Source organism: Drosophila subpulchrella, chromosome X (genome assembly GCF_014743375.2).
Source record: "Drosophila subpulchrella strain 33 F10 #4 breed RU33 chromosome X, RU_Dsub_v1.1 Primary Assembly, whole genome shotgun sequence".
NCBI classification, from domain to species: Eukaryota; Metazoa; Arthropoda; class Insecta; order Diptera; family Drosophilidae; genus Drosophila; species Drosophila subpulchrella.
In genome coordinates this window covers 10,087,702-10,112,546 of record NC_050613.1, presented here as the reverse complement: position 1 = coordinate 10,112,546, position 24,845 = coordinate 10,087,702, and the positions used below count along the sequence as shown (strand labels likewise).

The 24,845-nt window shown below is 40.1% G+C and overlaps 2 protein-coding genes across 7 annotated transcripts; one reads left to right on the top strand and one right to left on the bottom strand.

The window, feature by feature from the left end:
* Positions 1-5,538: 5,538 nt before the first annotated feature.
* Positions 5,539-11,631, bottom strand: LOC119556626 (titin). Of its 2 annotated transcripts, XM_037868949.1 has the most exons (5): positions 11,500-11,631; positions 10,008-11,438; positions 8,405-9,760; positions 6,165-8,337; positions 5,539-6,103 (listed from the first exon to the last, which is right to left on the bottom strand). In XM_037868949.1, exons 1-5 carry the CDS (start codon positions 11,524-11,526, stop codon positions 5,967-5,969), a joined length of 5,124 nt encoding a protein of 1,707 aa, XP_037724877.1. In that variant the 5' UTR covers positions 11,527-11,631; the 3' UTR covers positions 5,539-5,966. The 2 variants fall into 2 exon arrangements, with proteins under 2 accessions (XP_037724877.1, XP_037724876.1); XM_037868948.1 differs by having other exon boundaries at positions 5,539-8,337.
* Positions 11,632-20,258: 8,627 nt separating this feature from the next.
* Positions 20,259-24,592, top strand: LOC119556660 (SRSF protein kinase 3-like). Of its 5 annotated transcripts, XM_037869005.1 has the most exons (6): positions 20,259-20,453; positions 20,595-20,840; positions 20,912-20,953; positions 21,012-21,964; positions 22,534-23,209; positions 23,737-24,592. In XM_037869005.1, the coding sequence occupies exons 4-6, from the start codon at positions 21,192-21,194 to the stop codon at positions 24,472-24,474; spliced, it is 2,187 nt and encodes a 728-aa protein (XP_037724933.1). In that variant the 5' UTR covers positions 20,259-20,453; positions 20,595-20,840; positions 20,912-20,953; positions 21,012-21,191; the 3' UTR covers positions 24,475-24,592. The 5 variants fall into 5 exon arrangements, with proteins under 5 accessions (XP_037724933.1, XP_037724935.1, XP_037724931.1 ...); XM_037869007.1 differs by lacking the exon at positions 20,595-20,840; XM_037869003.1 differs by having other exon boundaries at positions 20,592-20,953.
* Positions 24,593-24,845: the final 253 nt, after the last annotated feature.

Below are 24,845 nucleotides of genomic sequence, written 5' to 3'. Positions count from 1 at the left end.
GGTCATCAGTGAGGTATTCTTCCATTTCCCTTTAGCCTTCTATCTGCGGAATACAAATATTTATTATATATGCATATAGTTGTTATATATATAAATCTAATCTTCAACATACTATATACTATATACTATACCGTAATATTTTTCTGCATAAAAATAATATAGGGAAATTAATAATGAAATATAAATATATATATACAAGATTCTGGAAATAAAAATAATTTTCCAAAATTAACTTGATCCTCAAACCTTATATCGATAAATAGAAACCATTAACATTTATAGGAAAAACCATACTAAACGTACTGATTAACCCTAGCATTTCAATGCTAAGATAAAAACTTTTCAAACTTCAAACCTAATATCAACATCTGAAAACCCTTGACATTTATAAGAAAAAGCCATACTAAATGTACTCATTAAAACTAGTATTTAAATATATAGATGAAAACACTAATTAATCGTTAGAAAAACATTTTTTAGACTATAGTACTATTTAGATCTAAGGGCACTTAAATAATATGTTATACCTTTCACGCAGTGAAATCCACAAAAGTGGATAGAGTGGAGTACCACAAGAAAGGTGCTAAATGCGCTAGAGAAATGGGTAGTCGAGAGACTTCTATCGAGGTTCTAACAAGCCGTATCCCTCGCAACACCAAATTTCACCTGTTGGCCGGGGCAATGTCCTTCAGTTCCTTCGGGTCCTTGAAGTTCCTGCTGCTGTCCTTGACTTTTCGACTCATCCTTAATTTTTTCGGTCCAATTATGCCGCACATAACATGTTATTTGGGCTGCCAAACCGCACATCATCAGGCACACTGGGTCAAAGGCAGGTGTAAAGGTTACGGCCAGTGGCCAGGTCCAAGGTCCTTGGCCTGCGGTCACAGCTGAAAATCCAGACCAAGTCTCAGGGAAAGTCCATTATAATATTGGAGCAAATTCCCACTATCAGTTGAAAATTAAGAGAAAAATGAAGAGAATTAATATAAGTAAGTATTTTTTAGATGTAAAAACTTAAAATAAGTCAACAGATATTTAAAAATACATTTTTAAATCTTATATTATATAAATATATCCCTACATTATAATTGGAAGAAAGAACTGTGGGAATCTTGATCCTCAAAGAATATGCATACTAGTATTTACTGTGAGGAAATGTCAAAAGAAGATGCATTCAAAAAGAATATTTTCAATATAATCCGTCGAGGCCTTGGAAATAATCAATCAATTTTTTTTTATACCAAGAGCTGAGCTCAGGAAAACCCAAAAAAGTGCGGCTAGAAAGAAGATTGCGTATATTTCCATAAATACTCAATACGTAAGCGCTTAACCTAGTCAGTTGCAGGCCCCTCGACATAATCAATCTTACGGCTTCGTAGATCTGGATTAGACTCCCCCTGCTTTGCATATGCTCTGCATAATATCGCCATGCATCATCGTGCATAGCGACTGCTATAATTGCCAATATTCCTCAAGGAACCCAACACTTCTAGGATAGGAAGACCAAAAAAAAAAGGGGAAACCCATCAAGATTCCGTCAGGAACAAGAGCAACAGCAAACCATCAACCCTTTCCCTTCTTCTCAGGGGCAGGACGAACAAATGTTGCACATCATCATCGGGCCGCATATCATTAATGCAAATCTATGGGACTGTCATGTCATTGAAAATATTATTATAACAATTGCCAGCAACCGGGAGCCGGGGATCTTGTGCGAAACTTTGGTCGATCTTTTTCGGCAATCTTTGTTGCGATCTTCCCTTTGCTACTTCATTAAGTGCGGCTCACTTGACAGCAGTCTCTCGGGATGTGACAAAATCATCGTAGGATCCTTGAACCCTTTTCTATAAGCCTACACCCCGTGAGATTCAGCGCCGATCGCTTGAAGTGCGCAAAAATTTAAATGGGACGAGATGAGACGCGGCATCGGATTACAATTGAATCATTTGCAATTTTCCGCATTGCACTAATGAAAGGAAATTCCAGGCGAAATGCAAAAATAGAATCCCGAGGCGTCGATAAGGAAGAGGGTGATCATCGGAGGGTGACAAATGCCAAATGGTGGGATCCTTCCTCCTTTTTCTTTTCTTTTTTCGCGCGCGCTCTGTCGCCAACTGATTTGGCAAACAAATTTACAAACGCACTTCAGCAAAGGTCGGGGTTTTTTTTTTCGAGTCGGGTTTAGGGGGTGCATCCTGTACAGGTAGGTAGCGTGTGTTCCGCTACAGCGAGCCTCGCTGCACTGCCCTGCCATGTGGCCATATGGACTTGGCTTGACAGGCGCGACTAAAAGTCGGCCGACTTGGACTATTTTGCATAGAACTGCAGTCGCAGCGGCAGCTGTGACTATGCAAAGAGTGCAAAAAGAAAGAAATATATTTTAAAAAACACGAAAGGACCAGAAAACTTAGCATATACCCCTGCAGATATTTCAACCCCGAGATCCTAAGTTAAAAATTCAAATATCATACATTTCAATTCCTTTAAACCATGTTTTAAATTATCATTATATGTGTATACCAAAATTTAACTAGCATTACGTAGATAAATATTCAAGGTATCAGATATTTAAAACCTGGGATCCTTATTTCATGAAAAATACTGGAATAATACCAAACTTTAAATTGTAAATACCACGTTTTAAATTATCAATTAAGGTTTTAAGCCAAAACTAGCATTACTTTAATAAATATTTCAAGTTTCCGATGTTTAAACCCTGTGATCCTAAGTTTCAAATATTTTTTAACCTTGTGATCCTAACTTTAAAAAAATTCAGGAATAACACAAAATCTTAAAATTAAATTGTTATAAACCATGTCTGAAATGATCAATAATTTAAATATATTCAAGCATTAACTATCCTTACTTTGATAGATGTTACATGTAATAATATAATTAAGGACAACATACTAACTACTTAAGATAATTAAAAAATAATTACATTATACAATTTTTTAAGGCAAATGTATTAATTTTTAGTTTATTACTTTGATAAATTTGAGACAACCTAGTAACTAACCAATCTTAATGCAAAAACCCTCAAGGGCTTTACAAGAGAAGTGGGAAAATGCGAATGGAAAACCCCACCCCCTATCGACCCAAAGGGCAGATGGAAACCCATGACTATGCCTAACTAGCTTTGTGCTTGCCATTTGCCGTAATTGAAGTTGAGACCCCGGCGACACCCAAAAGTCTCTCCAAAAAATCAAATATCATATATCAACTTACATATCAAAACAACGGATGGCAAACAACAACAGAGCGGAATGGAAATGAGAGGTACTGGGTACTGGGTACTCTATAAGGAAGGAGGAGAAGGAAGGTCCAGGTAGAGTCACATTCGGTGCTATTACATGAGCTCACACCTTTTGCCGCGCCAAGGAGGCAGGATCCGGAGTTGGAGATGGAGATGCCTACTTCCAGAAGGCAGCTGCCTTATGCAAATCATGTTTATGCAAATTCCCAGGACACACGATAGCTTCTTGCGTTTTTTGAATTTATTATGAATTATTGAACTATTGGCAGTCTAAGCAAATATAAATTGAGCAATAAATTGATCGAGGGTCGTCGGTTGGGAATCGGAATTCGAACAGGGATCGAAACATCACAACAGAACATGTCCGCGGGGACATCGATACGCGTGAGTCCTTTTCCAAAACCCAGGGTACAACATGTGACATGACGCAGTCGGAAAAGCAAAAGCCAGATCCAATTACGATAGGCACTTCGGAGGCCAAGTGGAGATGGGAGCGGGCCAATTAGATGAGTTAGTCGCCCGTTTGATGGGCCCAAATTGAGGTGACCACGTGACCACGTGCAGCTGACAGGCGCAGAGCAAGTTTGCCCATCGCAAATGAAGATATTACGAAAGTGGCTCGGAAGAAAGTGGAAGAGAAAGTACAAAATTACAACCCGAGTCTAACAAATGCATAGCCAATATCTGAATAAGTTCTTAAGAATCTTATTTGAAAAAAGTCGTATGCAATCTTAAGGAAAATGGTATACAATAGTAATTAGATCAATTATGTTAAAAACCCCAATTTCAAATAAACTAGGGGTTTATATGAAACTAGACTTTGAATATATAATTTAAATTGAATAAAAATTATAATAAAAGTCATGCAAACTTAACAATTTTAATTTCTTTGAAGGTAGTATAAATGTAATTTCAATTTAAAAATAAATACATAAACTATTTTTGGATGTTTAATTAATTTTTAAATAGTATAAAATGTGATTTGACTTTAAAAATGAATACATAAACATATAATTTTGGCATGCTTTAAATATTGAATGACAGACAAAAATCATGTTATAAAATAACAACCTTTATATAATAAAGGTCAAGCAAACTTAAAAACTTCAGTTTATTTGAAGGTCGTATAAAATGTGATTTGACTTTAAAAGTAAATACATGTGTATATAAGTTTGGCATGTTTTAAATATTAAATGATTTTATTTTTTTTAAATTATATATAATGTAATTTGACTTTAAAAATAAATACATATATATATGTATATATAGTTTTGGCATGTATTAAACATTGATCTAAGATACAACTGAATTAATGACATTCTAATTTTGAAATTTTGCAATCTTTATCATGTCACAAATAAAAATCACATTATACCAGAATTATGCCAGTGTGTTAAGGACTGATTCAGATTCATTTTACAGATAGGAACTTTTGTACTACAAAATGGGTGCATTGGGATTGTCAATCACTGGCGAGGGACAGCTGGATGTGTGGACAAAAACAAGTAGACAAAACACACACACACAATGGGCCCATCCATTTGGCTTAGAGCGTCTTAGGGATCGTCGTCTTAAGCCAGATGCAAATGCTTGGGAGCGGGCACCCACACCGCCCGAACGGAGCAGCTGCATCAGATCCCGAAGGGCATTGTGCAACGGGCGAAAGGATTTCGAACTGGAGACACAACAAAATTGCAGGATTCGCCTGCAATACGAAAGCAATTGCTAAGCCAAATGAGTTCCAGACATAACCGACCGGATTTAGAAATTAGAATAGGATTAGGAATAGGAATGCATACGTACATGTGAATGGAGGTGAATGTAGGTGAATGCAGGTGAATGGAGGCGACTCAATGAATGGCACACGCGCTCAACGGGACTCAGGCGCATTAGATGCCACCTCCTCCGGTGCATCCCCGTCCGTCGGCTCATGCTAATGAGGATCTGCCGACAGGTAGCACAGCACACAGGTATCGTAAATCACAACACACACCCTGGGTAGGCGTTGGTAATCCTTTCGACACTTAATTAGTCCAAACTGTGGCCAAGTCCCCAGCCCGAGGACCATAGAAATCGGCATTCGTCTTGGATGAAGCTGGTAGAGATCAGGAAGATCTTTGGAATCTGGAAGAGATCAGTGCAAACGGAATGAGATCATAAAGCAGTTGACGGGGTGCATTGTCTTACCCAATCCTAGTTGTGGAAATTCACAGGTTCCGGCTGAAAGAAAAACTCCAAGTTCTAGTTTCCAATATCAGGCTGTGAGGGATAAAGTTCCATGACCAGCAGGGGTTATTATTTTAAAGGATTAGTACACCAGGTTTAGTTAACGTAACATTTTATTAGTGGCAGCATATAACATTTTACATGTGTTATTTACAGTCCGTTGAAAAATGAATTAGGCAGTTCTGTTAGTTTTGTATTGTTATAATGATTGTGAATCATACAATGAGTGTATACAATATTTAAAAATATAGACTAGCATCGAACATGTCACTATAACTTATAGTTCGTTTTGGCAATAAGCCTGATCACATAAATAAAAATCATATCATACCATAATTATTGCAGTACGTATTGAAATATGATTTCGATTTTAGTGCATTCGAATAGTCACTTATGTTATAATCCTTTGCCGTTTAGTATTACTGGAGAAAGATCGAATATTCGATTCAAAACCGGATACGATTTTCCTTCAGCTCCACCGCAGTTATGAATGGCCAGTGTCTCCTGTCAAGTTTATCCTTTTGTCTCCACTGTTTCCGAATCTTGGATCGGGTGTCTCTGACTTCAGGAGGCTTTCGCACATCATAAGTTTCAGGGATGGGTTCCTCAAGGCCGGGAATCCTTTGGGGAAGAAGAAAAAGTTCATTGATTTTGTGCTTTATATTTGCCTGCAACAATCTACTTTCTTGAGCTTTAGAATCCAGCAGTTGGTTTAAAACTGGTGCTCTGCTTCTAAAAGGATTTAGATCCACCTTCTCAGAGGCTTCTGGTGCTGCTTCAACCGACGACTTGATATCGTTATCATTTTGCAAAGTACTTTCTTGAGCTCCAGAATTGGATAGTTGCATTTGAGCTGTTGCAACTTCAAGGCCTTGTGGGAATCCTAACGCTGCTAGCATTCTAAACGGATTGAGATCCGCGTCCGTCAAAGTTTTTTGTGCTGTTTCAACCGACGATGTGCTCTTACATGGTTTTACTTTCTCCTTAGCTAGCATCTGGGGTCGCAAACGTAGTGTTGGAGTGCTGTCATTTGCAGCCGTACGCTTGGACCCATCGGCTGATGTCTTCTTCTCAGGAACTTTGGATTTTTTCAAGGCGGCTAAACTTATGGCATTGATGAACGTACTCAACCCGACATTCTTTCGCTTAATGGGCGATTTGAGTGTTTTATTGTTAGCTACCATTGGCACCGAACTGCCAGCAGGTGCCGGTCGAGGAGATGCCGGCGGCGGGCGTGGAAGACGTGGCGCAGGCTGGGGCACAGGAGCACCTGGTGGTGGCCGGGGCTCAATGGGTTTACTTCCCGATACATCTTTTGCAGTGAGTTTTTCTGGTATTGAATACTTCTTGGTGATATCAGCTAGCCGCCACAGGCCCTTCCCGTTTTTCCCGATTCTTTTCAGTTTCTTTGTACTTTGGAGAAGGCTTTCCACAAGTGACTCACTGCTTGGCATTGGCTTTACCTCTTCAGGTTTTTCTTTTTCAGCTTTTGCCGCCTTTTTGGCAGCCATCTTGTTAGACCGTAGTTGATTCTTTTTAGCTGTCTCTTGCTTTTTAAGACGCCTCTTCTCCTTTCTTTTTAAATTGCCCGACCTCTGGGGATCGGTTTTGATTTCGGGCTCCTCCTCATCGTCGGCCTCTGATGAAAGCATATCCGCCTCCTCCAGGAGCTCGAACATGTTCGATGTACGTGCCATTGAATCTGTTGAGGCTGGCTCCTTGGGTTTGTGCTGAGTGTTGGGTGGTGAATCCAGCATGGGTTTTTTGGTCGCGGGAGACTTTATTTCCAATGGCTTGTTATCCCTATTATCCTGTGGTGCTTTTAAGGGTTTATTAACTTGCGCAGAGCTTCTAGAATCTGTTACGGGTTCCTTGGGTTTGTGGTAAGGGTTCGATGGAGAATTCATAATGATCTGTTGCGAAGGCATTTCCTGCGAGGCGCTCAAAGGTTTTTTAACTTGCGTTGAGCCTTTTGAATCTGTTACTGAATCTTTGAGTTTGTCGTTAGTCTTTGATGGTGAATTTATCATTAGTTTTTTGTTGGGTGGCAATTTAACATCCGATGACTTATTGTCCTGGGGTGCGCCCAAAGGTTTCTTAACTTGCGAAGAGCTTTTTACGCTTGCTACAGACTCTGATTGAGGAGACTTAACTTCCATTTCACTTACTGTCCGCTTTGAAGGGTTTTCTTTCTTACACTGCCTATCATCTCCAAGGATCACCTTTGGTTGAGCAATCAAATCTTTTTCTGTCATCGGTACATTGAGTGATTTTGTATCTGGTGCAGGTACTTTGGGTACTTTTGACAGGTTCTCGCATTTACCTTGCTGTACATCTCGTAGGATCGGTTTGGATTGGAAAATTAGATCATTTTTATTTTTCAAACCATTAATTGCGGGTGTTTCGGGTTTGACTACTATTGCCTGTGGCTGATTTTCCTTGTTGTCTTGTGGATCCAGCCCTTTTGGTAAAGAAGTCATATCCCTTTTCGGCTTTATAACATTGAGCGACTGATTAGGTGTTACGGTTGCTTTGAGCTTAGCAAGGACTTCCTTTACACCTTGTTGGTCATTTTGGCCGGTAACCTTTTGTTGCATGACCAAATCCCTTTTATATTTAGGCAGATTGCGCTTGGACTCGCCTGCTGGGGGTACTCTGCGTTCCATAGATTTATTGGTGTTCCGGGTTTCAAGCAACCTGCACGTGTACCTTGATGAATTTATCGATCCTGGCTGTTGTAATGTGTTTTCCGCTGAATTAGGTTCCCTTTTTGGCGCTGCTTTGGATCGTGAACGACTGCCCAAGGGTGGCCACTGATTCGCGTTGACCACTGGTTCTTGAGGTATTATAGGAACCTGAAAATAAAATAAGAAAATTACTTCAAGTGATCCACTTCGGTTCGAAACAATTTTTATGACTCACATTTTCCATTGGCGTTGGCGAGATTTTTTCCGATTTCTTCACAGTTTGCTGTATATTTGTTATAATTTTCTCTCCGATAGACGCTGCCTCTGAGTTCTTCTCCTTCAGAGGATTGGTAATTTGTGAACCAGTGATGGGTTCCTGTTTAGTTGGCTCAGGAATAGAAGTGGTCAAGGGTGCCTCGGGCAGCAGATCGGGCATTGGATCAGCGAGTTGCAACTGATCCATTCCTTTCCTGATATCCGCAATGGCGTGGGATTCGAGTCCCAAGTTCTGCTGTGGTAATGGAGTGGCTCCAGATTGCTTCTCCAATTCGGGAGTTTGATTTTGGGCGACAACTTGGGTGGAAATAACAAGTTCAGACTTCTGTTCCTCCTCCTTTAAGGTTAAACTGTGAGACTCTTCGTTTCCGGTTTCCTGTTGTACCACAATCGATTTGGAAGCCTGACTTGAATAATTTTCTTCCGTCAAATCCACAGGCTGAGCAGAAGAATTATGGTCCGGTTTAGGAACCAAATCAGAAGCTTCAGTTGGTAGAACGGATTCCGGTTCTATGGTCAAATTGGGATGATAAATAAATTTAGGTATTATGCGTTCTACATGTAGCACTTGTACTGCTGCATCCATTGGAACATTCTGCGTTCCATCATCTGATTTATTCAAAGAAGTGACTAGATGCCTTGGGTTAGGAACCAAATCAGAAGCTTTAGTTGGTAGGACGGTTTCCGTTTGTAGGGTCGATTTGGGATCCTGAACCTTAATATTTGGTTGGTGTTGAATCGCAGGTTGTAAACGTTCTACAGTTTTCTGTTTTACCACGACCATGTCGGGAGCCTGACTTGGCTCATTTTCTTCCTGGATCACCGCCAAACCGAAAGCCGTAACAGAAGAATTACGATCCGGTTTAAGAACCAAATCAGTAGCTTTAGTTGGTGGGACGGTTTCCGGTAATATGGTCAAATTGGGATACGGAACCATAACAGGATGATTAACAATCTCAGGTTGTATGCGTTCCACAATTTCCTGTTGTACCATGATCAAGTTGGAAGCCTGGCTTAAATTATTTTCTGGCTGGATCACCTTCATATCGACAGCCTGAGCAGGACAATTGTAATCAGGGTTAGGAACCAAAATCGAAGCTCTAGTTACTGATGCGCTTTCCGGTTGTAGGTAGGAAATGGGATCCTGAACCATATCAGGATGATAAATAATTGTAGGTGGTATGCGGTCTACACTCGGCACTTGCACTGCTTCATTCATTGGAATATTCCGATTTACATAATTTGATTTATTCCATGAAGGTACTGGATGCCTTGCTCCTGACGGCGGAGGCGCAAAACTGTTGACATGTGGATACTGAAAAACATTATTTAAACAGTTAAATAAAATAAAATTAACTATTAAGTATTAACTAATTAATAACTATTATTAACTTTTATAACTAACTAAATCTAAAAAAAATCTAAAATTGGATAGAATATAATATTTACTTATCTATACAAATATTATATTATATATTAATATACCATTTTCTTGAAGGTTTTGATATGTTTTATATGTGTTGTTTTGACCTAATAGCATATCATAATTCATAGGTACTTACATCTTGAATAACTTCAAATATCTGTTGCGATTCTTTCACAGGATTATGATTCTCTGGCACTGGATCACGAGTACACAAAGGTCGCAAGTCAATTATTATTCTGTCTTCCATTTTGGTGACCGTAGCTGAGGGCCCCAAGACGATCTCCACCTGGTGTGGAGTTGGCAGAGCTTCGGCTTGGACCTTTGGTGGAGCAGTTGACGCATAGGTCGAAACATGGGAGCGAGGTACCTGCTGGGGCGGTGGAATACGCTGAGGTGGCGGAATATGCTGAGGTGGCGGAGCAGGCGGAACTTGCTGATATTGTAGAGGTTTCTTATATCCCAGATGTGGAGTTGCTAGGACTTCAGCTTGGTCCTTCGGTGTAGCAGTTGGTGCGTACGCATAACCATGGATCAGAGGAACCTGCTGGGTCAGAGGAACCTGCTGGGTCTGAGGAACCTGCTGGGTCAGAGGAACATGCCGGGGCTGCGGAGGTTGCTGATAGTGGTAACCAGGCTGAAGAGATGCTTGACCTGTAACCATGTAGACACCCGTTAGTGGTGGATCCTGGGCCCTAGGTTGAGGATGCGGCGGCGGTATGTGTTCCCCAATCTGAAAAACCTGTGCACGTTGGTCGGCTGCGGCTGGCAGTGGGGGTGCTTGCTCCCTTATCTCATATATCTGGACTTGCTCGGCAAATCTAGGTGTTGGCAATAGGGGTGCCCGCTCCCCTACGTATTGAATCTGAGCTTCTTGATTCACTTGGGGTGTTGGCAATAGGGGTGCCCGCTCCCCTACGTACTGAATCTGAGCTTCTTGATTTACTTGGGGTGTTGGTAATAGCGGTGCCTGCTGCGTAGAATGCTGCGGTTGCATGGGAACCACATAGGACTGTGGCTGTTGAGGGACCTGGACCTGGTCCTGCTCAGGAGCAGTGGACGTGGGCAGAGGCAACCCATAATTGTACCAACAGCCGCGGTGGAAGAAGCCCTGCGCATTTCCAAATTCTTCGATATTGCGTAGGTCTGAAGAGTACGGTGGGACGGAGCGATTCGCCGTGGAAGGCGAAGAATCGTACAGTTGAGGTCCCGACAGAGAGTTAGGTGGGGAGTTTGGCATGGAGTTCGAGGAGTAGTAGGGCTGATATTTCGGTGTGGCGCTCGGCGGGGAGTTCGATGAATAATAAAGCTGATAGCTCGGTGCGGGATTCCCTATGGTGTTCGATTGGTTGATTGGTGGCAAATACGAATTGGTATACCCCGGTTGCGCCTTACGGGGGTTTGGTGGAGAGTACGAAGAGCTGTGCCCTGGATACGGGCAAGGGGGGGTCGGTGGAGAGACCGAATTCCCGTACACCGGTTGCGGATTACCGGCTCCGGATGGCTGGTATTGTGCATTCCCATTTCCGTACACCAATTCGTTCGGATTGAGCTGAATGTAATAGATTCCCTGAAATGAAATCACCTTATTCGCTACCCTTCACCGTTAAAACAACTTGTTAAGTAATTACTTTTGGGTTAACACCTTGATATTCCATTTCTTTCAGATATTATAGCAAACTTTTTCCGGGGCAAAACTTCGCGCAAGCGCCGCTGGTTCGGAAAAGGAAGTCAAGTGTCAGCCATTCGATTTGCAAATCCACGTTGACAAACGCCGGGTAGTATTGTAAAACACCATATTTTCACTCACGCGTTACACGCAGTTATTTGATTAATCGAATATAATATGATTATTGCATTGTTGAGTTTTTCAGATATTATTGAGTATTTTTGCTTTTCAAACAAGCTTTCATATATCACGAATATCTGTAATGCTTAATCAATCATACTTAGAATTTTCCAGATCACTACATTCACTTTATATAAAATAACTCCGATTCTGAACGTGTAGAGCCCCCTAGCAGGTGGCCAATTTATTGGGAGACCGTATTTTCAGGCATAATAAGTCAGCCCGTGTAGTGATGTCTTTTTTGGTCTTCGTCTTAAAAGCCTTCCTCAAACATATTTCTTTTCACTCGGCAGCCGTTCGAAGCAGTTTGATTTATTCAAGCTCTAAGTGCCTAATTTTTGAGTAAGTGTCGGTGAAAAATTTTTTAAATTAAAATAAGTTTTCCCAGATATTTTCTTCGGATAAATGCAATTTATTTGGTAGGAATTTCTTGGGGCCTCGGCTGCACAAGACTTATGGTACGCCCATATTTGTTTCTTGCGCCCTAATGGCAACAACAAACGCCCTAAAGAGTAAACGTTTAACGCTCGCATTTGCATATTTAATTGTAAAGCAAATTACCCGAATAATACGCGGCGAAATCCGGGGAAATGCAATTAATTTCCGGGAAAAGCGACCCAAAAAACCGTAGCGCTTCTCCATAAATCTGCGGCGCGGCTTGAAAATGCGAGCGAGATGGCTGTAGTGCCTCCGAAGGTTGCGAGAGTGAGACAAAGCGAGCGTCGTGAAAAGTTGTGCAAGCGAGACGGCACTCTAACCGCAAGGCGGCGAAGAATGTCGCGACTTGCATCATTAGACAAAGAAAAGGGTTAAAATGCAAATTATGTAGATTCCGTAATGGGAATGGGACGGAATTCGGGGATTCGGCGACCCCGGGATATGTCGGAGTCCCATCCTCACATCACATGTCACCCCGGGAAGTTTGTCAAACGTTTGACAGCGACGCGATCAGGTTCCGAAATTAATGCATGGCCAGCAATTAAATGTGAATAAAATGTTAAAGTTATCGGGAGAAAAGAAAAAAATACAAGAAACCCAGCTCGGGGACGTTTTCTTAAAGGCTGCGTAATTGATTAGCCCGCGGCACTGGCGGGATTTTCCCATTTTCCTTCGGGGTCTCCTTGCCGTACTCCTCTTCTTCCTCGAAGTCCTGCGAGCATTCCAGTGACCCATGTCCAGGCGTTGCTAATTGTGACCCAAAACCCAATTATGTTAAATTACCGACCCTCTGTCAAGGACCTAAGTACCTAACTCCATATGGCGTGCGAAGGTGGATCGACTCGCTATATGTTTGTTTAGCTAAAAACTGGATCGCTTTGTCGGTCTTACCAAAGAACTCTATGTTCTTAGCAAATTTGTGAAATTTATAAATTCTAGAATCTATTTTATAAACCCATGTTCTTATTGCAATTTCTCCATTTGCATTTCAGGAACTCGAAAACCATCCAGGAATATCTATACCTTCTGCGATTCAATATAAAAATGCACCGATTTATACTGAAACCCATGCGTACTTTTCCCCGTAAGTCCCATAGATCAGCATTAGATAATACTAGCACTAGATAATACTAGATAATTTCCATTCAATAGTTATGAACCTACTCTTTGGTGAAGATTCCGTGCCTGAGCCAAACCCCGAGGAGCTTTGGCCCGACGAATATGACGACTACGGAAGCGATACCGAGAGCGAATCGGATGAATCGATTCTAGGTCCAATTGATGATTATGAAACGGACGAGTACTACACAGATTCTGATTTTTCACTGTACTGACTTATACCACATTGCCTTTAAACTACACGTATACACAATTCTTACTAAACATATGACAATATTCTGCTTAGAGCTAAATAAAACGATTATTTTTTAAATATTTCTATATTGTATTTGCCTGCATAGGTTTTAGAATTTCTGGAGGCATAAAATGGCACACATCGCATCCGCAACATTTGGAAATACTGTCCTTTTATGACTAAACTTTTTTTTTGCGATAATGAAAAGAGCACTTTTGCGAACCAGCAGGCAAAACTGGAGCACAAACAGAGATCAGATCACATCGTATATATTTTTTCGCACGTTTAAAATGGTGATTTCGATATCGCCGCAACCCTTAACCCCTCGCTTAACCCTTTCGATCGAGGTGGTTGTGACCCCGGCGGTTGTCTGCTGATGCTAAACGTATTAACCCATGACCGCTTTAGCCATTGTTTATTGCCTAATTTGCGGTTAAATTTTGATTTTGGCACAATGATTTCATTTTCGATTTCACATTTTCAGACAGATTGAGATTTATGTGTGTGCATGTTTGCCAAATAATAAATCTGAGGAGAGTGTGCGAATTTTTTGGCGCGCCGTGTGCAGCGATAAGGAAAAACACAAAGGATCTGAAAAGGAAGACGTGAGAAAGAGCCAAATTCAGAGGGCAAAATAAAATCAGATGATCGATATAAGGAATGTATGCATATAGGACATTAGTAATAAGTTATAATTTAAATTAAACATTTAAGAACGCATAATAAAGTCGCTATATTTAATGGTTTAAAAACATTTAAAAAGAATAAAATCCGATGATCGGTTTAAAAAATATGCATATAGGACATAAATAATGACCCGTACTCAAAATAATACTTCAGAACTGATAGTAAAGTCACTAATCATAATGGTTTTAGAACACTTAGATTTTAATATTACTTATAGATAGTGAGTTTTAGGGTTTTAAAAGAATAATAATAATTTCTTTGGTCTAAAATCAATTAAAAGCATATATAAGAACGCATAATGATATTAAGACATTTAAGTTTTAATATTTAAGGGTTTTAAAAGAATAAAAAATGTAGATGGTCGATATAAAGAATGTGAGCATATAGGTCATTAATAATAACCCGTAGTTAAAACAAATATCTAAACGTTAGGATATTTAAATTATTATCTATAGGTAATAGGGTTTTAAAAGAATAATAATTATTTCTTTAATCTAAACTCAAATGCATATATGAATGTTAATATCAAGCTAAAAACTGAATTTTCTTTATACAGATGCATTAATCATACCGCCGCTATCGCAAGCAACTTATCTGGACCTGGACCCCCAGGCTAATGACGGAACCTGGCAAGTTGGGTCGGTGCAGAAAATCAATTAAATACAAAACGCAAAATGTTTACAATGTAATGACCAGCGACCGGATGACCCACCACCACCACAACGGCCGCCCATGAGGGTCAAGGATCACGCCGGCATAATGATAAACTGTCAAAACTACACTGCGCCAGAGATTATATCGGCAAATTGCAAGCCACCGACCAGAAGCAACCCACCCTCGATCAGGACAACCCACGCGCCTAACACATTAACACGGCCCAAGGATCAAGGACCTGCTGGCCCGTCCGCCTGGCTGTCGATCACAACTTTATGACTTCTGGAAATGGCCTCGTCCCGCCCCCGGTTCGCCTCTTCCATATTTTCGTGTTTTGGTGTAATGCCCTTGAATTTGTGTGGGGTTAATTTAGGGTTACCCGCGGGTTTTACGACGGGAAATTTGTCAGACGTTGACAGTTTTCAATTATATGTTTGCATATCGAGCGCGTTCTAATGCATTTGTGGCATGTTTTTTTTGGTCAGGAAGTCGGGAAGCAAGGTCCTTGCATAATTACGAAAGTTTTTACTGCCCGGTTGCCAGGGGAGATATACTAAAAGAGGTTGAGATTCAAGAACTGCTCGAAATAACGGTCAAAATATGGTGATTTAAGCGATTTGTAATCAGAGTATTTCAAACATTTTTATATCCTTTGTAGTAAGTTCTTAATTTTATAACCTCTTTTAATTTATATTTAAATTCCTCATAAAAGCAAATAAGTATTAGAAGTCTTTATAAGTTAACTCCATTTTTTTTGAGTAGTTTTACGCTTTTGAGGAAATTTTAAAGACCATAATAAATTATATCGTTTATTTATTTTATCGACTCTACAAAAGACTTTATATAAAAGATACAAATAAATATGACCCAACAGGATAGAATGTCGTTAATATTCCCTAAGAATTCAACAAACAATATCGAATTTACTCACTTGAACTGTAACTGAAAGGAAATCAATTTATATTGCCCCTATTGATAAGTCTAAATCGTTATAAAGCTTTTGTTGCAAATCTTGAACTGGGCCAAAGTACTCGAACACTCTGTAAACACACACATGGATGTAATTATTATGGATTACCATTATATGTGGGCCATATATCACCGGGCCATTGTAGGATCCTCAGCTTCAGGGCACTGATTTATGTCCTTCGCCATTGACAACTCTATTTTTCCGTTCCAGGTAGCAAAGCTGACCAAAGCTGTTTACACCAAACGTATGTCACATAATCAATTGTCCGACACAAGGCAATAAAAACAAGCGCAGGGGTCAGTTCGGTCGTCTTGGGAATTGAGGATCGGAAATCAGGAATTGGAATTGGAATCGGGATGGAACGCTAATCCGGCCGACGGCGTGTTGCATAATTTTCCGACCCGCTGAACCGCCCCTTATTTTATCACGGTGACCCGCCAAGATTGTCGCCGTGTAATGAAGAGGTCACTCGGTTCACCGGACCGCCAGCGTTGTTTGTTTTGGCTTTGTGACAGTTAAAGGATTACAGCGGCCGCGACATGGGCGCGAACTTTTGCGGTCCTCTGGATGACACGATGACTTCCCGCCGGACAGCTGCACATCCTGACCGGGATTCGGATTCGATGCGTTTTCCAGAGCATCGGAATGGGGCGGCAGGACAATGGCGTTTTGTTCGGCAGGATGCGGTTTGTGTAACGATCGCCGATCGCTGGACAGTTTATGCAGCGTCATATCCTGAGGCATATCCTGCCGCCGAATGGCGTGATGAATGATCCCAGCGAACCCCAATGAAAACCAGCCCACCAGATTCCCACAACGATACAATACTCAGGATGGAAGCGGCATTTGACGGTTGCGTTTTTTAATGGACCCGGTAGATATGTGTAGCAATTGACAATCATTACAAAGGATAATCCCTTACCACTGTGATTTGTATTATATTTTTCATATATACTCAATCAGCCATATAGATAAGCATTATGTAAACAACAGTTAACTAACTAGAATTATAATACTTTTATATGTCATTTTTAATATGAAAGCAAGTTCTGTTTTTGTTACTAATTGTATAGTATCTGACTATTTTTATATTACTTTATTTTAAGGGTACTACAATAGAGAAGGATTTACATTTTCTGATCAAATCAATGTGAACATGAAAATATTCCATATCCAAGTTCAAAGAAAATGATAAACAACATTAAGAGAAAATTTAAGTGTTATAAAAATGAAATCCAAACTAAAAATAGTATAAGATTAAAGAAAAAATAATTTAATTGTAAGTGTTTATAAAGTTTATAAAGTTAACTTTAAATATTGTGTTATTTTGTTTTTATAATAAAAGCTAATTCTGTTTTTACAACAATACCTATATAATGATCTAATTAGGACTATTTATAAATTTTCCAGGGATGTTACAATAGAAAAGGACTTGTATTTCCCCATAAAGTCAAAGCGAAGCTCAAAATAGACAAAGTCCAGCAGCTGAGATTATCTTGCTCTAGTTCCCATTTCTTCACCAAGTTCAAGGATAATGAGCAACGTAATTGGCGCATTTTGCAGGATTTCGACAAGGACTCGAAGGACAAACAAAAGGAGAGGAGCAGCTGCTCTGCCAATTGGCACACAATGGAGCGGCACATGCCACACTCTGGCGAAAAAAATCTAAATCTAAAGAATGGTAAATCGGGGGACCAGAGGGAAGAAGTTGAGGAGAAAAAAACGGGGACAAGTCGGCAATAATATAATACGTAACTGCACATTGACAAAAAGGAAGCGTCGCAACAATGGAAAAGTGAAAAATCTCCGACGGAGGCAACACCCAAAGGACAGCTGTCTGCGACTCCATCTGTTTGTGATTCCCCGCAAGAAAGACGAGAGGCAGGACCTCCGACCATCGATCATAAAGAACTTGATCTCTAAACACATTATGCGAACAGCATTTAAATAAGACAACATTGCATAAAATATCAAAATATCATAAATATGTAAGTATTACCAATCTGTTGTCCAAAAATGTAAATTCTTATAAAAAAAATAATATTTAAATATTAAATACAAATCCTAATATATCCTTTTAAAACTGCAAGTGACCTAAAGTATTATAATTCGTTCAAATCAAAAATAAATCCCATCCATAAACACACTTAAATAAAGCATTCCAACAATTCTCATCGTAAAAAAGATAATAAAAACTGAGTAAATCATAATTTTTCAAATGACCCCAGGCTTTTTTAAAAATTATAATGCGTACACAATTTGTATTTTTACAAGCTGAAACATATTTTTTAAAAGTTCAATATTACGCGCGACTACGCGGTCAATCGCGGTAATTGGATTAGGGCGTTTGCGTAACCCTTGCGCAGCATCCGCGGGCCACGTTTGACCCTCTGACCCTTCGACCCCTCGGATGCTGCTGGCAATCAAGGAATGGCCCTTTCAAGCCCGTGGAAAAACACGGGAAATTAATTAAGAAAACAACCCCGCGGCCATCTACTTACTGTCCCACAGCGAATTTTTATTACTTGTAAGATATTTAGGTTCACTTCAGTAAGCACACAATATTCCTGACCTTTTTCAAAGATGCTGTAATGGAAAAGTTACCTTAGCTGTCTGGTTTTAAAATATTTAAAAATAATTTCATACTTTTTTTTGGGATTAAGGAGAGGCATATGTATATATATATATATCAAGCTAAAAAAAGTTGGAATACCCTTTTCAATGTTTCTCTAATGGTATATATACAAAATGTAAGCTAACTAAAGAATGTTTTTTTTAAATGTTAAGTTCTCCCCTTCTTGATGTTCGAAAAGTGCAAAGTTTTCATGAAAATGGGCTGGCTAAAGGGGTGTGAAAATGGCTTAATAATGGTTAATTTTCCGCTTATCACTCCTCCAAAAAAGCAGCCTTATCCATTGCTCATTCCCTCAACTGAAAAGCTTACACACGAAAAAAAACCTGGAACCCTTCAGCTGCCAAAGGCACTCCCACCGACTTTAAACGGGGAAAAACGACGTTAATTTATTTCAATTTCCAACCATTGTCTGCATATAAACAGTTCATTAGGAAGCCAACCAGTTATGAAAGTGAAATTTAAAACGCCACGATGGCCTTTCTTCGGGTTTTCAAATTGTTTTTGAACAAATACACGAACGGGACACTTGAAATTACGCTTAATTGGCGGAGAAACAATGTCGAATGCCGAGGGGCATTGGGAAAATGATAAGGAAAACTCCCTAATTACAAACAAGAATTTTCCGGGTGCGCGCAAAAAACCCAGAGAAATAAGAAAGGGTTGAACCTGGGAACCTAAAAACCCCGATTTTCCATCGAGTTCGAAGTTTGAAGTCTTCGATAAGCCGGCGGTGGAAAATTTATATATGATGTGTCCCCAACCAGCCATAGATTTTTTAATAAATATTTGACATGGCATTTTCACTTAAGCCAGCGCATGGAAATCCATTGTTGGCAAACAGGAGGTCGCCCATCCAACCCTAAGCGGAAAATTTGTTTAAACAACTGAGCAAATATCGGCTCTGGCTCGCCCGCTAAAGAAGGGTAACTTTTTATTTTTCGGCAATTTTTTTTTTTGGGAATTTCTCCCCCAAAATGGAAAAAAGAAATTGTGAACAAAAAATTACTAAGCCGGCAATCAAAATACAAACATTAAAGGACTCAATGGGAGCCATTGTTGTCCAACTGAAGCACCTGAGTATATGGAACAAGGACATCCCCCATGCTGACTCGCGCCAATGTGCATTTTGCAACAGATTTACGATCCTTTATAATCCCTTCAATCGCGCTGTAAACTGGTAACTGGTTCCTGGTTACTGGTTACTGGCGCTTTGTTGCTCTAAATAGCCTTTTCCGAATCACTGGACCCGCACAAAGGATTCGCCCTCAATTGCACAACTATTTCGAATTAGAAAAAAAGAACAGAAATGGGCACAACGAATTATGTTTAATTGTCGAAACTCGCAACTGGACCATATGGAATACAAGTTCTCCAGGGATCTGTCCAAAATGATGACTTTTATATTTTAAAAGTTAAGAAAATATAGATATTGCATTAATACTATAGTTATATGAACAATTCTTTCCGAATTTTTTTATTTTAATGATTTATTATTTTGATATAACGTTTACTTGGAATGAACTTTCCGGAGTATAATACAACATTTTTTTAATTGGTTTTAAAAATAATAAAACAATAATATACTGTTCACGTTAGTATTTCTGTATAAGGAATATATTCAGTCTATTATTGTTTTAGTATTTTTTAATACAAATGCAACAACACTGGAATGGGTTTATATATCGTCTGTTGGACTAATCATAATAGGCTAACAAATTTAACTTATATCAAAGTAGCCTTCTGCCTAAAATGTCATTGGCATATATGATTTTTTGAGGTTGAAAACAGTCAGTATCTATTTAGTCAGTAACATGCAAACAGCTCTTAAAAATTAAAAAAGAAGCAAACATATATTTAAAAAATCGGCGTAAAGAACTGTTTCTTTGTACTAAGAACGCGTTTTAGCTAACTTTATATCTTTTTTTACAACGGCGGAAGACGACCTCATCTGGAGGATAACCTAGGAAACTGTTTAGGAACCGTAGAGAAATTGCAAATGTAAGTACCCGTTTAATTTATCATACCTACAAATGTAGGCTCTGTTAAAAAGTCATTGGCATGAAAGAGACTTGCTTCTACTATATGTAGGAAAGAAAGCGGCTTAGCTAACTTTACATTTTCTTACACCAACGCCAGCAGACCTCATCCAGAGGACAAGAAACCGTTAAAGAATCGGGAACGAAGTACATATGTGAGTTCCCATATTGTTCAATGATCAACCAAAGAATCAAGCCCAGCATATGATATTGCTCCGGTTTCATTGAAAGATTTTATTCTTTTCGATTAGAACTTCACCGTTTTAGGGTCATATATTAGAAAAACAACCGCTTTTTAGACATGTGACAAAAGTTCCCGCCACCTTGGATTACTTTCGTGAAACATTTTGTAGGTTTGAACTCAGCAACCCCTCCTTAAAGGTCATCTAATAATATAATGTCAATCGTTTTATTCAAAAGGATGCCACTCAAGACACTGCTTTGCTAAAGCTTATCGTACAAGTTAGTTGTGAGTTAGAAGAAAAACTGCATTATTAATCTATCGGTTAATATTTCCTAGACCGCCATATCACCAGTTGTTATATTGATAATATTCGTACTGGGACTGTTGCATGGCGCACTATTCTATATCTCTTTTCTATCACTGAACCATTTGAAGAATTCTACGTATTAACTTGTTAACTTTAAGCTACGCTGGAAATTTGGAGCTTCCAGTAGAATAACAGACCACATATAAGACATGAACTCCGATCAATCCGATTCGGACGATTCGAAAACGCTGACAAACGGGCACCATGTCCCAGATTATGAAGACAGGGGAAAGAAGATTAGATATGTTTACCAGAGCTCTGATGATGGATCGGATGGAGATCAGTCGACCAGAATGCCGGCCGATGTGAGTGAGCGGCCCTCCGGCGAATCGGAGAGGTTCTCAACAACCGAGTCTACTCCGCCCGACGAGGATCCGGATCCGGTGACCATCGGTGATATCCTGCACAATCGCTATCATGCTATAAAGAAACTGGGCTGGGGTCACTTCTCCACCGTCTGGCTGTGCTTCGACTGCTCCGCGGAGCGCTACTGTGCCGTCAAGGTGGTCAAGTCGGCGGAACACTTCACGGAAACCGCTCGCGACGAGATTCGTCTACTGTGCGCCGTGGACGAGTACGAAGACCATCCGCTGAGGAAGCGTATCGTCGAGTTCATCGATCATTTCTACATGACCGAACCGCATGGCACCCACCTCTGCCTGGTGTTCGAAGTGCTTGGTGATAATCTATTCAGCCTCATCCAGAAGTCCCGCTTCCGTGGACTGCCCATGAAAAATGTGAAGCAGATAGCCAAGCAGGTCCTCGAGGGTCTGTACTTTCTGCACAACAAGTGCCGCATAATCCACACAGATTTGAAGCCGGAGAACGTGCTCGTTGTGAACAGCGATGCGGCCGTACGGGGACAGGTTAACCAGACCATCAATAGTTTTCTGAAGGCCCAATCTAAGCTTAGGAGATCTGGGTAAGTCAAGCAGGCGCTGAAAGCAACCTATTCAGAAATCTGTCATAAGATAAGATAATCCTAATTAAATATTCGAAATGGTATTCTATAGTATTGTTTGTTTTGTGACATCAAAATTATTGATTACATTATAAAATATCATAATGATAGTATACATATCCCTACATATAAAATGGTAATCTCTCGTATTATTATATTAATGATTTTCTGAAAATAAATGTTTACGTATTTTTTCTTGATATTTTGTAATGTTATATTTTGTTATGATACGATACATATACCTTCATTTAAAATTGTGTTCTGTAGTATAATTGTATTTTAAATGATTGTATAATGTAATCTATATAATAATTATAAAATATTATAATGATGCCGTTGGATGAAACATATTAAATGGTATTCTCTAGTATAATGTTGATATCGACTTATCAAAATTGGTATTTTATAATGAAATCTACCATTATGGAATATCAAAACATACACATACCCTTACTCGTATACATTTTTTAAGATTAATTTATAAAGATCTCATTATGATAATTATCCTTTTACCCAACATCCTTCCACAGACATGGCTCTGCACGCGGCAGCCTGAGTGACCGGCAGAGGGATCGCTCTTACAATCTCGACTGCACCAAGCTGACCAAGACGGCCAAGAGGAAGCAGCGGGCGCGGGTCAAGAGGCTGATTACCTTCTTCCATGGCCATCGCCGTTGGCTCCGCCGCGAGGCCATCGATGATCTTCTGTCCCTGGCCAATCGCGACCAACTTTCGCGTGGCACCGCCGCCAAGGGTGTCACTGGCAAGCTGACCTTCATGCCCTTTAACTTCGACGGGCTGCAGATCCTCAACAAATACCAGGTGGAGCAGATAGAGAATTTCCCCATCGTTGAACGGGTGGGCGATATGCCGGCGGAACCCCCTAACCGCGAGCCCAATGGTGGTCCCAATGGCGTTCCCAATGTCGAGAGGCGTTCCCGCGCTCGCCGCAGAGGAGACAGACAGCAAGATAGCGATAGTGATGTGGTCGTCAGTTCCGACGCGGAGCCGGAGGAAAGCGTTGACCCCGTGGGACTTCTGATCCACAGCCCGAAGAATTTTATGCGCTACGCTCTAAAGAAGGTCATGGCTTCGGATCGAGAAGCACAGTCTCCCCATCATCAGCCTCGTAGGCGCAGCGCCAGGCGGGGTTCAACTTGCCGCCGCAGCCGAAGGAAAAAAACAGGATCGGTAGTTCCGAATCCGGTGAGCCGAGATTTCAAAGAAGTATCAAAATATAAATCCATTTCGGAGCTTAATATTGATATATTTAATTTCTATTATGCCAATCCCGAAATGGATTTTCATCTCTCCAAACCAAACACTGAAGTTGTTTTGAAATTTCGTTAATTCTTATGATTTCTGCTTTGAAAATGTCATGTAGAATCCTTTTAAACGACATCTAAAAAAAGTTTTTTTATTTAAGATTTCCCAAAAATAATAACAAAAATAAAATAAAAAAATAAAAACCAACGGAATAATACTTTTAATATGTGTATCTTATTCCCAGAATTTTAATTTAGTTACTTCCTTTTTGCAAAATTCTTTAAATATTTCAATTTAAATATGGTACGTTTCTTAGCGTTAGTTTTTTATAAAATCAAATTTAATAAATCATATGTCACTGAAAATTGGATGTTAAAAATATCGGATAATACCGACATCTACTTATTGATACTTCCTCACTTTATATATTTAATTTTTAAACATAATATTAATAATTTTGCACGCAGGCTAAGAACGATGCCTACATGAAGCGGAAAAGGGAGGCCAATTTGTTGGCTTACCTACAGGGCAAGGACCCGGCCACCGAGTTCTGTGAGGTGAATGTGAAGATCGCTGACATGGGCAATGGCTGTTGGTTCCATCACCACTTCACCGACGACATACAGACCAGAGAGTACCGGGCCGTGGAGGTGATCCTTGGGGCGGGCTACAACGAGACCGCGGACATCTGGAGTGCCGCCTGCGTGTTCTGGGAACTGGTCACCGGCGATTATCTGTTTACGCCCAAGGGGAATCGCGGGCGGGCCAGCCAGGATGAGGCCCACATTGCGGCCATTATCGAGACTTGTGGACCCATTCCGCGAAGCGTGGTCGAGAGTGGCGAGTACTCGTCGGAGATCTTCAAGTCGAATGGCCAGCTTCGCCACATCACCCACTTGAAGACCCGCAAACTGACCAGTATCCTGGTGAACCTCTACGGCTGGCCGCGCCACGAGGCCCGTCACTTTGTCTCCTTCCTGAGACCCATGTTGGATACGGATCCGCACCGTCGCATTACTGCCCGCGATGCCCTGAACCACTGCTGGTTGTCCCTGGGAGGCTGCGATTGCTGCAAGGAAAATCCGAAGCCACGTAGGGCCCGTGGCCAGGAGCGCATGGGTTCCAGCGAGGAGAACCCGCGTCCTGGTACACCAGATCCAAGGTCGAGCAACGACAATCCAAATGAACTCCAGGTCCTTTACTAGGCCTTTCAAAAAACTCACAGAACAAACGGCCAATTTCGTTTATTTTACAAATTATTATCATATGCACATTTCAAAATCAAAAAGGGTGCGCCTCTAGTAGCATAAAAAAATTATAATTGTTTAAAAATAAATTATGTTTTTTGTAAGAACGTTTTTCTATTTAAACTTAAATTTTTTTTTTTCTTGAATTTGCTGTTTGAATTTTAGACGGGTTTTAATCAATTGTTTCATAAGAATTACTAATGGTTTGACAGTTACAAAAAATATTTCATTTTTTCAAACTAAACTACCCAAATAAAGCACATTTAAAATTAGGTTCCTTAAATTGACTTGGGTTTTTAACATTTTAGGGGATGACAAAAATTCGAGAA